The sequence below is a fragment of the Alligator sinensis genome, unplaced genomic scaffold (assembly GCF_000455745.1).
Source record: "Alligator sinensis unplaced genomic scaffold, ASM45574v1 scaffold939_1, whole genome shotgun sequence".
NCBI classification, from domain to species: domain Eukaryota; kingdom Metazoa; phylum Chordata; order Crocodylia; family Alligatoridae; genus Alligator; species Alligator sinensis.
Genome location: NW_005841995.1, coordinates 2,637,352 through 2,652,511, shown reverse-complemented (window position 1 = coordinate 2,652,511; position 15,160 = coordinate 2,637,352). Strand labels below are relative to the sequence as shown.

Genomic DNA, 15,160 nt, shown 5'->3' with positions numbered 1-15,160 from the left:
TAATAGTTCATCCAACCAGGGTTTTCACACCACTCTGCATACCTGTATCAACCCATCAGCAAAACTGAACATCACGTGATCCATTCATTTGGAAAACTGTGCTGAGGTCACCAGCAAAAAGAAATGCCAAACTCTAGAACTCTTGGATTGAAGATGATACCTTTTACTAGACCAACTAAGAAATCACAAAAAAAAAAAAAAATTCTGCAAGCTTTTGGGCGCACACCCTTCCTCAGGCTCAGAGAAAATTAAAAATGGTAAGAAGTCCCCATAGGTAGAAAATGAACTTAACTTTTGCACACAGGAAGCTGAAAGTGGAAGTCTGTTCCTCTGGGTCCATGAGAGTGTATTTCTGATTTTCTCTTTCATGTGCAAATAAGGCAGGAGCAGGAGTCCTTCCCAGTGGTATCAGATGGCAGAAAGGCAAGGAGGTATAGAAATCTTTATTGTTGTTCAGCAATGACGTTTAAATCCAAAATTGGCTAAAATTCAGCATCTTCCATGTCAAATACTTCCCTAGGTCACCAGCATGCTTTTGTGTGACAGAGGGAGGTAGCTGAGCTTGGAAGTGTCTTGGGTTTTTGGTATTCGCCAGAAAGGAGGATGAACACTTATGTGGTGTTCTATCAAGCAGGCTGTAGGTAATATGAAAATGGAAAGGGATACTGAGGTCTCTTCCTTTAGCTCCTTATTCTCTTGCTGTCTGAGTGGTGCCTCTGAACAGAGATGGACTTACACCCAGGCACAGTGCCGGATTTAGGCTTAAACTACTTAAATTACAGCTTAGGGTCTCACAATATGAGGGGCCTCTAAATAAGAAAAAAAAACTGGACATTTTCATTCTAATATGATAAAAATATACATATATATGGCTCCACAGTTATTATTCATATTGAGTTCATAAATTTGTGCAGAAATAACAATAATTAATCTTAAAATTTCATGAAAACCCATTTTCATAGATTTTGTGGATTATTTTTATTGTATGGGGCCTCTTAACCTAGACATAGTTTAGGACCTCAGCATGTCATAATCTGCACTACCCAGGCAATACTACTCTCTTGAGTTGTCATTAATAGAAGTGGAGGGCCAAGCCCATCAACAACGCATGCCCTCCGGAGGCTGAGGTAGGGTATGGCGACTGCCTGCAGGCAGCAACGGCAGCAGTGGTGGCGACGGCGGTGGTGGCTGGAGTGTGGTGGTGGTGAGCGGGGAGCTCCCGCAGGTGGCCACAGTAGTGTTGGTGGGGGGGGAGGGGGGGAGTGTTTGAGCCGGCCAGCAGTTGGTGACCATCCACAGTTGCCGACAGCAGTGTTGGTAGTGGCCAGCAGCGATCGGTGACCGCCCACAGACACCGTCAGCAGTGTTGGCAGTGGGGGGAGGGGTAGTGAGCAGCAACCACCTGCAGGCACCGCCAGCAGCAGCAGTGGCAGCCAATCACAGGGAGTGCACTGCCAATCTCAGGGTCTGCATGTGCACCCACGTGCACCCCCTACACATCGCCAATGGCCAAGCCCATATGTCTTTGCACAAGAAGAACAGAATCTGCAGCCTAAACCTAATGGCCAGGTACAAACATTACACTTTTACTGATATGAGTCAGGGGTGGGCAATTATTTTGGGTGGAGGGCCACTTACTGAATTTTGGCAAACCATCAAGGGCCACATGACAGGCAGCCAGGGGCAAAGAAATTCTAATTTTCTAAATTTTTTAGGGGCCCCACGGGCTGGATAGAATGGCCTGGTGAGCCGCATCCGGCCCCCAGGCTGCATTTTGCCCACCCATGGATAAGTGATTGGAAACTGGTCTGCCCGGGGAGACCGAGAAGAGGGATTGGGAAGGGGTGCCTGCAGGGCACAGCATGGAAAAAAACATCGAAATAAAGAGGGAAGCACAAGATAACTACTTACCTGTAGGAGGAACGATGCCAGAGGGATGAAGAGAAAAGTCTGCACAGTTCACAAGCCATGCCTTTATGCAATTAAAGCCGGTGAATGACATCACAGGGACGCACCAGCCGGCAAGGATAAAAGCAGTCACTGGCAGTTAGGCAGGGAGAGCAAGTGAGGAGGTGGAGGCTCTCCATGCCTGCAAAGGACAGAGCTGGCACGAACAGGGAACACCCGGACGATGGGCGGCAGCTGGCGCAGCAGGGCTCCCTCGCACCGAGGGTACCAGGGTGGAGCCCCAGGAGGGGAGGAGCACTGGGGGTGACTTCCCTCTTGTACCTCCAAGGAAGTTTGGTGGCAGAGGTTCCGAACAACAGTGCAATCAGGACAGTGACCTGGAGGAACAGGCTGAGACCAACTCCGGGGAAGCAGAAGTTTTTCCACCCGGCTGCTTCCAGGTACTGGGTTAGGGAGCTGGGCTGGGAGCGGAAAGGCAAGAGAGACTCCGCAGGACCAGCATCAGGGGAGTACTGCCAAGCACAGGCAGGAGTGCGGGAAGAACCAACCGGTAGGACATTAGACAGGAAGGCCCTTTTGGGGTTCTCTTTTTTTCTTCTTTTCTTCATTTTGTTTTCTTTCCCCCTGCTTGACAGGGGAACTCATGCTGACCCCAGGAATAGATCCAACAGGTTCAAAGGGCCTGAAACAACTAACAGACATCAGGCCTGATACAACTAATGATCCTGCCCCAAGGAGGAAAGAGGGACACAATAAGGCACAAGGAATATCCACTGAGAAGAGGTGGCTGTGTTAAGACCTGGCACCCTGCCAGAGTTTGGCGTATGGTTGGGGTGTAGGAGAGGTGGAGCCCCACGAACATCCCGCAAGTGGAGTGGTCATCCCTGAGGGGACCTTCAAGGCTACCCCCCCCACCACTGAAGTAACATTCAAAGACGTGGCAGGAAAGTTCAGGGGCGGCCAGAGAGACAACCAAAGCCTACCTTGGGGAATCCATGAAGCCAAAGAGCATGCGCCCTCTACAGTACGGGCCAAGGCAGCACGCGTGCAGGCGTTCAAAGCCAGGCAGGTGCGTGGTCTGTACCCATAACAGAACAGAAGTTCAACACACAAAACTGGTCTATACCCATAACAGAACAGAAGTTTGGCTGATAGACTAGCTTTTGCCACTTTTAAATCAGTCTTAGATTCACCCCCCACCAAAGAGAAAATACGTGTTCTGTTAGTTAGGCCAAGGCAGCACGCGTGCAGGCGTTCAAAGCCAGGCAGGTGCGTGGTCTGTACCCATAACAGAACAGAAGTTCAACACACAAAACTGGTCTATACCCATAACAGAACAGAAGTTTGGCTGATAGACTAGCTTTTGCCACTTTTAAATCAGTCTTAGATTCACCCCCCACCAAAGAGAAAATACGTGTTCTGTTAGTTACTGTCGCAGGGCACTTAAGTGCCTGCTCCTAAAAGACCAGAAACTGCCTGGGAAGAGCCCAAAGAGCCAGACAGGAGCCCAGGTGCAGGTTGCCATGGCAGCTAGCTAATGAGGAAATTAGCCTGCACCTGCACCTGGTCATCTGGCCGGAAGGGGCAGGGTCCTGGGCCCATATAAACCCCAGGACAAGGACTAGGAGGCAGTTCTCTGCTGATGGCCAAGGGAGAAGGAGCCCTCCTGAAGCATGTGAAGGGAAGAGACCTGACTAAGTTCTGCTCTGGGTAATGTAGAGGAGCTGAGCACATCTTATGTAGCTTGTGTTATGTTATAGCCCAGGGGCTTATGTTTTGTTTGCCATTTTCTAAGACCGGTGGTTTGGGTGAGGGTAGTTGGGGAAGGAGGAGGCCTCATTGGGGGCCCATGGCAGCGGGGTACCCTGGCACCAGAGAATGGCACAGCATCTGGGGTGCACAGACCCCGGTGTCAGAGAGGACACAGCACTTATAATGAGGCCTAGGCATGACAATGCCAGTACCAACTGCGAGGCTTGGGGCGTGGTAAAGAGGCAGTTGGAGCCACACATGTAGCCCATAAGGCTAGGGTGCCCTGAAACACCCATTGTAAAATGGGACCCACAAGGGGTCTGGGACCCCCATGGGATCAAAGAGTCCAACAAACCATGTCCAAGAGGACTTAAAGGCAGCCTCCCTATTTTTACATTTGCATCAAAGACGTGGCAGGAAAGAACTGAGGGTGTCCATTGGGCCGAATTGGCATGGTCAAGGGGCCTTAGGAGATCACAGCCATCCTTAAGGACCCTGTCCCATGACAGTTACCAATCTAAACTACGCAGCTTACAGAAAACTGCATAACTTAAATCAATTCTGCTTCGTGCTTTTTGAATGTCTGTACCTAGCCACAAACTTCATTCATAGAAGAAGCCTTATTAGCTAAAGTGATTAGTCACATCAGGGATGCAGAATCTGACCAATGTGAAGGAGATCTCATTTGAGTAAAATAAGGGTTGTCTGATCCTTGAATACAAGGTGCTGTCAAAGTATAAAGAGTACGTGTATTGCCTAACACTAGTCAATACACTTTCCCAGAACACGAATACACTTACGCAGTTTGGTTAACCCCACACCTCCACTTCTGATCACCTCAGCAGTTCCTGGTTTCACCTGGGCTCAGAAGCAAAAGTAGTAAAATATAGAGAGCCTGAAATCCAAAGTGCCTGATAAGTTATCAAAACTCATAATCAGTGATAACCCAAAGAGACCTGAATAAATACCTGTGGGTTTGGTTGCTCACCCAAACCAAACTTGCTGAGTGTTGCTGATCTGCACCAGATCTGAGCTTTACACAGAATCTGACATTTCGGACAGGCTTTCACACTTGCCTAGATACCATCATTCTTGTCTCCTTTGATGGACATATGCAGTCCAACAAAGATTCTGCTGCTGACAAGACAAATGGTACCACCCTGATATTAATTCCAGGTAGAGATGCAAGTACCCTCTTTCTTTTTAAAAAAAACATAACTAAAGCAAAGAGCTAAACATTGCACCTGTATTCAACAAAGAAAAGCCATCTACTGAATGGCTCAAGGATCTACTAATTGATTATAGAACTCCCTCTAGGAGATTTTTGGTTAAAATCCAGCCTGGGTCAGTAGCGAGTGGATCTCTACCAGCTAATTTGGTGGTCTCTGTAAAATTAAATGGTGACCTCCACCCCATTTCTTGTGAGGAAATTTGACAAAAGCAAAGAGAATGAAGTATGGAGAATAACGTATACTCATCTCAGGGATGGTTCTTCTGTCACAGGCTGGAGGTGGGGATGCAGCAGAAGGGCTATGGGAAAGCTTGCATTGTTGCTGCTACCTGTGCTGCACTATTTCTGGACAGACAGCTCTTTGGCTGTGAGTCCATTCCCATTCATAAGTAATACAGTTGCAAAGGAGGAAGTTAGCTTTGCTAAAGTAGGTCTTTTCTACTCCCTGACTGTAAGAGATTTGCTTGTGTGTGCAAATGTGACAGGAAAGACCATTGGCTGGTAAACAAAGAAAGTGAAATTCTTCTTTCTTCCACTTATTTGAAGGCATTGAAATGCAGAGGAGTTACAAAGGCAAGATGACATTAGAATGTCATTTCTAATTAGAATGTCATTTTTATTTACATCAATGGTAAGATCCTGGCCCTTAATTACATTAATGATAACACTCATTCTCTTCAATGGAAACAGAAGGCTGAGCTAGGTGTTCGCAGGATAGCCCAATAATAAAAAAGCAACACAAGTTAGTGAAGTATATTCTATGCTATAAATTAGTAAAATCTTCTGAATACAAGTGCTGAGAATTTATTAGTTTTAACATCCACTATAGAGATTAAACAGCCTGTTTTACTCCAGGCTTTAGGAAGCCTGTCTGGATTAAAAGAAATGCAAAAATCTAGAACTCTTGGTTCAGAGATGATACATTTTGTTAGACCAACTGAGAAACTGCAACAAAATTATCTTTTTCTGCAAACTTTCAGGCTCACAGGCCCTTCAACATGTTCATGGAAAATTAAAGATGGTAAAGAGTTTCCATATATAGGAAATAAACTTCAATTTTGCACAAAGGAAGCTGAAGCTGGAAATCTATCCCTCCAGGTCCCATGAAAGCCTGCAGAAAAAGATTTTTTTTTTTGCAGTTTCTCAGTTGGTCTAATAAAAGGTATCATTTCTGAACCAAGAGTTCTAGATTTTTGCATTTCTTTTTGTCTCAGACCAACACGGCTACCAAATACATCCCTGAAACATGGAAGATGTCCGGATTAAATCACTTTCTCTGGTTTACATCTCAAAATCCCTTGGAAGGTTGAGAGTGGAAGGCATTTTGCAGGTAGCAAATATTTACTTCCCGGTCCTAGCAACCAACTGAATTGCTTTGATCCACTCTGTGCGCTCTGTAGAGGTGGCTGCTTGCAAGAAATAGTGCACATCATTTGCTGTGATGATTTCAAAAAGGTTGCTGTCAGCTTCATGCTTCTTGGCTAAAGGGAAGAGAGCAGCAAATTATGAAAGTCTCTGGTCAGAGTTCCTGCCTTGAAACACCCTGTGGGAATTTCCTTCCTTTCTACCACAATTATTGCCTTGTGCCTTTACAAACTCAAGTCCACAAACAAATGTGAGCCACCCTAAGCTAGATCTGTGGCAAGGGCAGGGTCTTTGCAAATTCAGAAAGAGCTACATGCAGGCGGTTCCATCCAGCAGGACAAGGCTACCTGCAAACCCCCCCCATCCATCCCAGACCATAAGGACTTCACGTTTCCAAGCCTCCTGCCAGCACGGCTCCCCTGGAAGCCAAGCAGCTAAAAGCCATCCTTGGACTTCATGCTATGAGGGAGCATGGGAATCGAAAGGAATGTATTGTATAGATCAGGGCTGTCCAATTTCTCTTGGGAGCCATGGGTCCCCAGCCACACCCCTCTTTCTGCTGCACTTGTGTGCAGGCAGTCTCCCCCAGCCCCACATCCTCCATCCCCTATCCTCCATCCCCTCCTCCCCCACAACACACACATACTGCTACACCACGTATACAGGCAACCACCACTTCAGATCTCTCACTGCACTGCACACCTCAGATCTCTTATATGGGCTATGCTGTCTCACCCGCTAAGGCAGGAAGAGGAAGCAAAACCTGAGGGAGGGGAAGCCTAAACACTGCAGCAGCCAGAGTGATAGGGTGAGCAGCAGCCAAGCAGGAGCCTGGGGGCCATATATTGATCCCTTATGGCTTATGAGTCAACAGTTGGACAGTCCTGGCATAAGGGATGAAGTTGTTCTTAGGAAGATTACCCATGACTATTTCCCCCCAACCTATTTTCCCTGGTTTCAGTGGAGAACATGATGTGCAGAACAACTGCTCTCTAGTCTAACCCCTCCTACTGCAATAGTCAGGGACCAGAGTAAACTCAATTTACAAAGCCCTGCAGGTTACTCCCACATAGCAGTCAAGGCTGAAATTGCCCTTGGGAGATGACAAGACATACATGTCCCTGTATATCTTTAGTGGAGTCTCCTTCACTATGGAAGAAGTCGGATAGCTGTAAAGCACTATCATCAGTAAGACTTGCTTGCTTTGGAACCAGGACAGTGTATGACTCCATCCAGACAGATGTATATGCATGTATGCTGAAAGCATTGCACTGTTTGCATGGACTCCTTACCATCTGGCATGTCTTCAACTGCACTCACCACACAACCCCTCAAGTGAATTGCTCCTAGTGGATCTTCTCCCTGACAGGGATTTGGGGGGGAAAAAAAGAAGCCATCATTACTATAGTTTAAAAAACAAACATTTTTGTTTCTAAAACTGGCCAGATATATGGGACGATTGCTCTGGGGTGGAAGCAGGAATGTCTAATGAGTAAGTATGGCACAAATCTATGAAAAATGGCAGTGGGGATCCCCAACCCACACATGGTGGGACATGGGGAAATCTGTATGTAAGCCAAGGAGCTCCTTTGGAATACAGACTCTGCTAACTGGGAATTTGCCTCCTCAGTTCAACTTCATAGAAGACTGTAGAGACTTGTACAAACTGGATGGGCAGGATTGTCTGATCTCTTCAACCAGTGTATCAGCTATACTCAGACAAATACAGAACCACAAAAGGTGTGAAAGAGGGTATATTTTTTGAAAGCCCTACTCTACAGAATAGCAACAGACATACTGGGCCAGGTTCTTGATCTCTAACTGGAGAGCATTTCTACAGAATGCTCTTGAAGGATGCTAGTAAAAATAGAAAGACAGTCTCACCCCAGCTGGATCATAGTAGTGCAGGTATGCAGGATCCTCTCTTAAAACAAACTTTCTCACTTTCCAGTTTTTCCTCCGATGCCCCTAAAGAAATGTTTTTAAGGGTAACTTAATATTCTTCATTTAAAAGAAAATATATACACGCAATGGAAAATGTGAAAACAGAAGCAAAGCTAATATTTTGGTTTTAAACTACTCATTAAAGCAGGGACTTGAAACTTATTCTTCTACCTCCCTTGAAAATTCCTGATCATCTTTCTCTTTCTTACCCAATGAATATTTAAAGAAGGACAGGTTCAATGGGAGAGCATGAGAGAGACTCTCCTAAGAGTCCTTGGACCTTACAGCACAACAGTTAGGGCATACACTTGGTGTGAGACCTTAACAAAATTCTCTGCTCCAAATTAGGCAGAGCGGAGATTTGCAAACAGGTCTTTTATCCCATTAGTAAGTATTATGATCCAAGGCTATTGGCTATAATGGAGTAAGACACTGTCTCTATGAAAAAAGAAAAACCTAGCTCAGGCTCCTACGTCCAGAAGAGCGTTCACTGCTACGAATTCCCAGTCCCATAGTTAGGTATTAGCTTCCACTTAGAATTAATTGGTGGTTTTACTAGCCACAACTTTAATCTTGAACAAACAGACTTTCTAGACAGAAGTAGCAACACCTCAGCAATTATAGCTTTTCCCTGTCCACCATGTTTTACAGTGGATGATAAAGCAGACTAATAGTGGTCAAAGGCTGCCATCATCATTTCCTCTAGGTATTTCCAAATATTTTGGTTTCTTAATTAACTACTGTTTATTTCAAGAAAGTTCTGACTCACTAGACCTGAGTGAACAGTGGTGTGTATGTGGAAATGAACACTCACAGACATGAATGGATAAATCACATGTCAATAAAAGTTTCAGTTATGATCTAAACATCAATAACGAGGGAGCAGACAGCTCAGAAAAAGCTGTTTTTCTCTCTATTGCTCTGAAGAACGAACTAGAACGTTTTCACAGACAAAAAAGAGGCACCACAACATCCAACATCTATATCTAACAGTGTACCTCTTGGTTTTCTATAGCATGCATTGCACACTGGAAAGAACTATGTGGGCAGTTCCATGCCCCAGTGAAGTCAACAGAGTTCATTGCAACAGCAGGGCCTCAGTCTCCAAAGGAAGTGAGGTATTGCTACGAATAACTTTTGAAGCAGGAAATCAGCACTTCATGTCACTTGCATCCATGGTGGGATGGGCTAGATCAATGTGGGGGCTACCTTTTTGTCAGACGTGCCACAGATTAGCCCTGTACCCTCCCCCAATGCCATTCCAATCTAGGGCTGCCAACTCTGACTGAAGCTATTCCGGGAGATTTTTTTTTTCCAACATAACAGTGTCACTAATTGTACTGTTCAGCCCATTCACGTCAAACTCTTGGACCGCTTTCAGTAGTCACCGGGAGATCAGTGCTGATTCCAGTAGACTCCCGGCCAGTCTGGGAGGGTTGGCAACCTACCCTTTCCCTTGCCCAATCTACTGTTATGCTCCCTGCCCTGTGCTCTCTGCCTGATCCAACGCTCAATTTTATGCTCCCCACCCTGTCTACCACTGTGCTGCCTGCCCTCTACCCCCTTCCCCCCCACCAATCTGCTGCATGCCACACAAAGAGGTTTCCCTATTTGTGGCACCCATAGTCCAGGTTGGCCACCCCGGGATAGATAATATGACAGGTCTTTTACATATCTGGTTACAATGGTCCAATGCTTTCTGTTATTACAAAGTCACTCCTAGAAGCACAGGTGACTTACTCTACACTAGCAACTCTACTAACTTCCACTCCTTGGACTGAAAATTGCATTATATCACAGCATGAGGCTTCCTTTGAGATGCTCCTGAGTGTTCATGCATGCATGGAGTCTGCCATATTACTCCAAGACTTAAATTTTATCTGACCCAAAAATTTTGGTTTAAATTGGTTAGTGAGGAGGAAGAATATCAATACTTCATCTCCTTTAATCAGATCTGATGTCTTTTCCATTTTTCTGCTTCATATTGTTATTGAAGAATTTTGATTTTGCCTGACTTCTCTGTTCATATCCAGCTGCTGTCGCATTCCTAAGGTTCTCAGAAAGAAAGGGTTTTACAGCAGCATAAGCAAGTTGTGCATCCTACTGCCTTTTGCAGGAGTTATCTGTTATTAGTTTCTCAGACAAGTCTGTTTTCACAAATTTCAGTCTCTACAAAAGGAACAAAATAAACCAAACCAAACCAAACTCCTCTGTCCTCTCTGGATATTAGGAGAGAAGTCACTTTCTGCTCTGGCTTCTCCTCACAGCTTACTTCCCTCTCTCTTGCTTTCTCTTCTGGGAGATTTTCAAAGCAGAATGCCCCACCACTGAAGGTCCTTAACACGGCTAGCTACCCCTTAAGAGGACAGACTACCCTGTTACAAGTGAGTTTCAGTGTATTGCTTAAATCTAATTAGAAAGGAAAGAACATGGGGTTTTTGTCCTTGATGTATAGATGAGTGGTTATGACAATGAGCAAGTGGCTTGTCTGGGAACATACAAAAAATCATGATAGAGCTGGGACTTTATTCCAGTTTAGGAGGCAATGTAGTTGAATGGATAAGGCCACTGTACTGGAGTCTTGAGACCTGGGGTCTATTTCCAGTTGTCCTAGTGACCAGATGCAGCTCTTTATCTTGTATTTTGCCTTGTCTATTTAAATTCAAAACTACTTGGTGCAGGAAGTATCCATCATTATCTGTATGTGCAGTACCAAGCACCATGAGGCCTTTATCTTGAGTAGGGCTACCACCAGTCATTACTATAGTACAGTCGAGTATAACAGAGATCAGTTTAATTCTGACTTCTCAAGAAACTCCAGGATAACATTTATTCTCATATTTCAGTAATGTTATTCCTGTAATAAAATAGCAGTGCAAGTGAAATACCAACCTGCTTTAGTAAACATCCCTGTTTAACCACTATGCCCCTGAACTCTTCCTTCAGGACCACATCCTCATCACTGGAATTCCCTTCACAGAAGAACCCGCTGTCTGGCTGTGTGAACACAACGAAAAAGAAAATATTCAGAAACGACACTGCTGGCACCTGGTTCTATACTTAAAGGAATTCAGTTTGTGCTTGGGATTTAGTTCTTTGTTACCTATGATAAAAGTCTTGGGACCAAATTAGCCAGTCCACTCAAAAGATCTCCCCAAAAAGCCAAGAAACTCTGCATTTCTACTAGCTGTTCTCATGGAACCATCCCACTGAAGGATGGCAGTTCATGGAAAGCCCATGTCTCAGGAGACATAGAGCATGCCGGAGTATTGGTATGGTCTCAGCATTTCCATACTGTTCCTGTTGACCCCCTTCAATATCAAGAGGGGAATATATGGAAGCTAAGTACAACACAGCCAATATCTATAGGCTTGAGGAGGAAGGATATCAGCGAGAGCCACCATCCAATGCTTTGTCTGACCAGCCAGGCCTATCATTTCAACAACACATACCACAAGCTTCCAGAGAGCTGAACAGAGCAGGAAATGCTGTTTCTTATGCTTCGCCTCTTCTTGCCCCATAGAAGTGATCCATGGTTCCTAAATTGGTTAATATCCTACACGTTCTCTGGGGTTTTTAAGTGAGAATGGAATTGAGATTTCTCAAGAGTCCTTGTGCATTTATAGACTCCTTTTGCAAGAATCCCACAACCAGACTGGTATGATGCAATTTATTGAAACACTGCAGAGTTCAAAATATGCAAATGCAGCTACATGGTTTATGGAAAATTATTATGCTTTCTGTAAGGCTGAGTTCACTAGTGACAGGGCATGACACTTTCTTCATGCTTTCTTGATGCAATTATGGCATGCATTAGAACTAGTACAAAGCTGGAACAGAGCAGAGCACCATGCTCTAGGAAGAAGGAATATGATTGCTAATCTTGCTAAAGGCAAGGCACAAGTTCTCTGCTTTAATTTCACCAGAAGTACAACCTCCCTCCCTCACAGGTGTTTTATGAATATAAATAAAGGAGTCAAATCTGCACTGCTTACTCATACCAAAAATCATATTGAAGTCCAGCTGTCCCCAATAGATATATTCAGTGTAATAAGAAATTATTTTTAAAAGTTTAATTATTTAATTGAATAAATGCCACTGCATAAGTCTAACATCTTTAAATAGTATTTTAACTCTGTGAGTGATATTTTCATGTTCTTTATGTAACTGCAGTCTTGAAGCATAATCATGAATTCCTCCTGTAAAACACTGGTTACTTATCTGACTAATAGTCTGAACTATATCAGGCAGGAACAAAACAAAATGTTAAAGAAAGCAGCTTTCCTTTGTCTGGGAATGGTTTGGGGTGACCTACTCCACTTGTGTGCTACATCACATCTCAGCCTTCCCTGACCAAAAAATAGAAAAAGAATGGTTTCGAACACTTCTTTCCAACAAGAACTGCAGAACAAGCCTAGCCACCTTCAGTGAACTGCTCAGCTCACTGTTTAGTTGATGACTCGTGACTTCCAGTATCAGCAGTACTGCTAATTTCCTGATGTAGTAGTCAGATCACAGGGCAAGCTTACAGAGTTGGGTCCTTTTTAAAACTTTAACCTATGCCAGTCCCTTTTGAAAGTCACTTAGGCCCCTAAAGTATGTTAAAGCAGTGGCATGATTGAGACTGGAGGAATGTTTTGCTCCATTCCAGATGTGCATAGCAAGATGCACAGTGGTTGGAATGGGGCAAAACATTCCTACTGCATCACTGTGGAGCTGCCCCCAGCCAGATCGTGTGGATCAAGCAGTTCTGTCCCAGACCCAGAGATGTCCCCCGCTGGTTCCAGAACCATGGCTGTCCAATGCTGGTTGTTGCACCAGGCCTCAAAAGCCCCAGGTCCAATTGGAGACCCCAGATTGTCTGGGACCAGTTGAAGACCTGGGACTGTCTGGGACATGTTTAACAATCAGCTGATTGCCAGCCCAGCCCTGGTACAATTCCGCTGCACACACAGTTTTTAAAGCCCAGGGACTCCAGAATCAATATGCTTCTCCCCCATCCTGGGGTCTCCATGCCCCACAGCATCTAAACATCCTGACAACATGGAATTTTAAAGAGCCTTGCTCTGCAGTTCTTGTGGTTCTCCCAACAAAGGAATCTTGCAACCCTCTCCCACAGCAGGCCATTTTTTGGCAGTGGGACCAGGGCTCCAGTTCTGATGCCAGTCCCCATGCCAGCATCAGCATAAGAGTACTACACATTCAATTTATGGTGCCATGCGTATAAGCCACAAAGATGTTCCACATATTGTGGCTGGTTTGCCACTTTATGGTGCTATATATCACCTGAACATGTAGCACCATTGTTATTTATGGTGTGATTAACACATTTATCATGCCATAATTGTATTGTGTTTCAGGAGCCTTGGAGAGACACTGAATGTGGAATTTCATGTCTACACAATCCCTATTCTAGGACTTGAAAAACCTTCTGTGAGACCAGAAAGCAGGAAGTCAAAGTTCAAGCACTTCAGAAGACAGAAGAACAGCACACCACACTTACAAAGTAATAATAGGCATCAGGAAGATCCAGAAAGGGAGTGTCTGACAATCCTTCAGCAGCAGCTTTGGAAGTGTCCCCAGCAGGGTGCAGGTAGCCTTCATTTAACAGGGAAGAGGCCAGCATGAGACCCTCTTTACGATTTCGGATCGAGTTGCTTGATACCAGCCAGTCAATCACAGATGTGCCTAGTAACAAGATAACAAACAGAGGAATGTATTAATGAAGTAATTAGCCAAGATAATAACCATTAGAAAGCCCTATTAAATATACAGAGACATTCATGAATTTCTCAAAGGACATTTTAAATGACAAATAGGATAGGCTAATCTGGGTAGGCAGCCAGGTTTTTCTCTTAGTAAGTGGTGGCTTTGCTGACTCACTGGAGGAAAGAGTAGTTCATTAACTGCACTGAAATAGCTGAAAGTTTGCAGTTTTCAGAGGATTCAAGGTTAGACATTAATGCCTTCAGTGGGCACATCTATTCGTTCATTAATGCGCCTTAGATACTGCACATTTTGTTTAGTACTTGCTTAATAAACACTAACTAAATGCACAGTAACTAGAGTTATTACGCAGCAGTGCCATTGTAGAGTTATTTTATGGCACTGTGCATCAGCCTAATAATATTGTGCAGTAGGCTATTAGCATGGTTTTTAACAGCCACACTACTGCACAGTTTTATTAGGTTAATGTGCAGTAAGTGTCTTGTGTAGACACTCCCAGTAGCTCTAAGAACAGCCAAATGTGAGAAAAGAGAGACTTTGAGGTTTCTTATTAATTCATTACCCCACAAAGAGGGAGAGGTTTTTTGACCCTTCCAGCACCAAACTGAAACTGAACAGGAACACAGCCTGCTCACAGAAACCCTGAAGCAATACTTCAAAAACATTTCAGTTAACATTAGAATTTCCTTGACAATCCAGCAGTTTTTCAAAACTCATTAAATCTGTTCCCCTGTTTCATATCACATTGGAATAGGGCACAGTGTGCATGTCTACAGGTTCATTAATGCACGGTAGTTATTGTGCATTAAGTTTAGTATTTGGTTAACTAACTAACTAGTGCATAGCTGTTTAGAGACGCTTACTACACTGTAGAGCTATGTGAAATTTTGCCAGCTGTTTCATTTTGACGCTGTTTCGACTCGTTTTGAGCTCGAAACAGTGAAATTGAAATGAAACAGAAGGCTTCGAAACAGCCTCGAAACTAAACGAGGCCAGTCGAAACGTTTTGAAAGTTTCAAAACGTTTTGAGTTTCAAAGCAGCAAAATGTTGAAACAGCATCGAAACTTCGAAACTTTTGACAAAACAAAACGGAACAGTGCTTTCGAAATGAAACTAAACTCATAGTTTCATAGTAGCTAGGGTCAGGAGGGACCTGAAGAGATCATCTAGCCTGACCCCCTGTCACAGGCAGGAATGAATGCTGGGGTCACAAAAACCCCGACAGGGGATCA

The 15,160-nt window shown here is 44.4% G+C and overlaps 1 protein-coding gene across 1 annotated transcript in view; it reads right to left on the bottom strand.

Annotated features, from left to right (window-relative positions):
* Positions 1-5,488: 5,488 nt before the first annotated feature.
* The window catches only part of PLEK (pleckstrin), a 21,864-nt gene continuing 12,192 nt past the window's right edge, over positions 5,489-15,160 (bottom strand). Inside the window, exons 5-9 of the mRNA XM_006021487.3 lie at positions 13,704-13,888; positions 11,093-11,197; positions 8,141-8,224; positions 7,549-7,618; positions 5,489-6,372 (exon numbers count right to left, since the gene is read on the bottom strand). Of these exons, the coding sequence (XP_006021549.1) occupies positions 6,233-6,372; positions 7,549-7,618; positions 8,141-8,224; positions 11,093-11,197; positions 13,704-13,888 (584 nt within the window). The 3' untranslated portion in view covers positions 5,489-6,232. The remainder of the gene's footprint in view (positions 6,373-7,548; positions 7,619-8,140; positions 8,225-11,092; positions 11,198-13,703; positions 13,889-15,160) is intronic.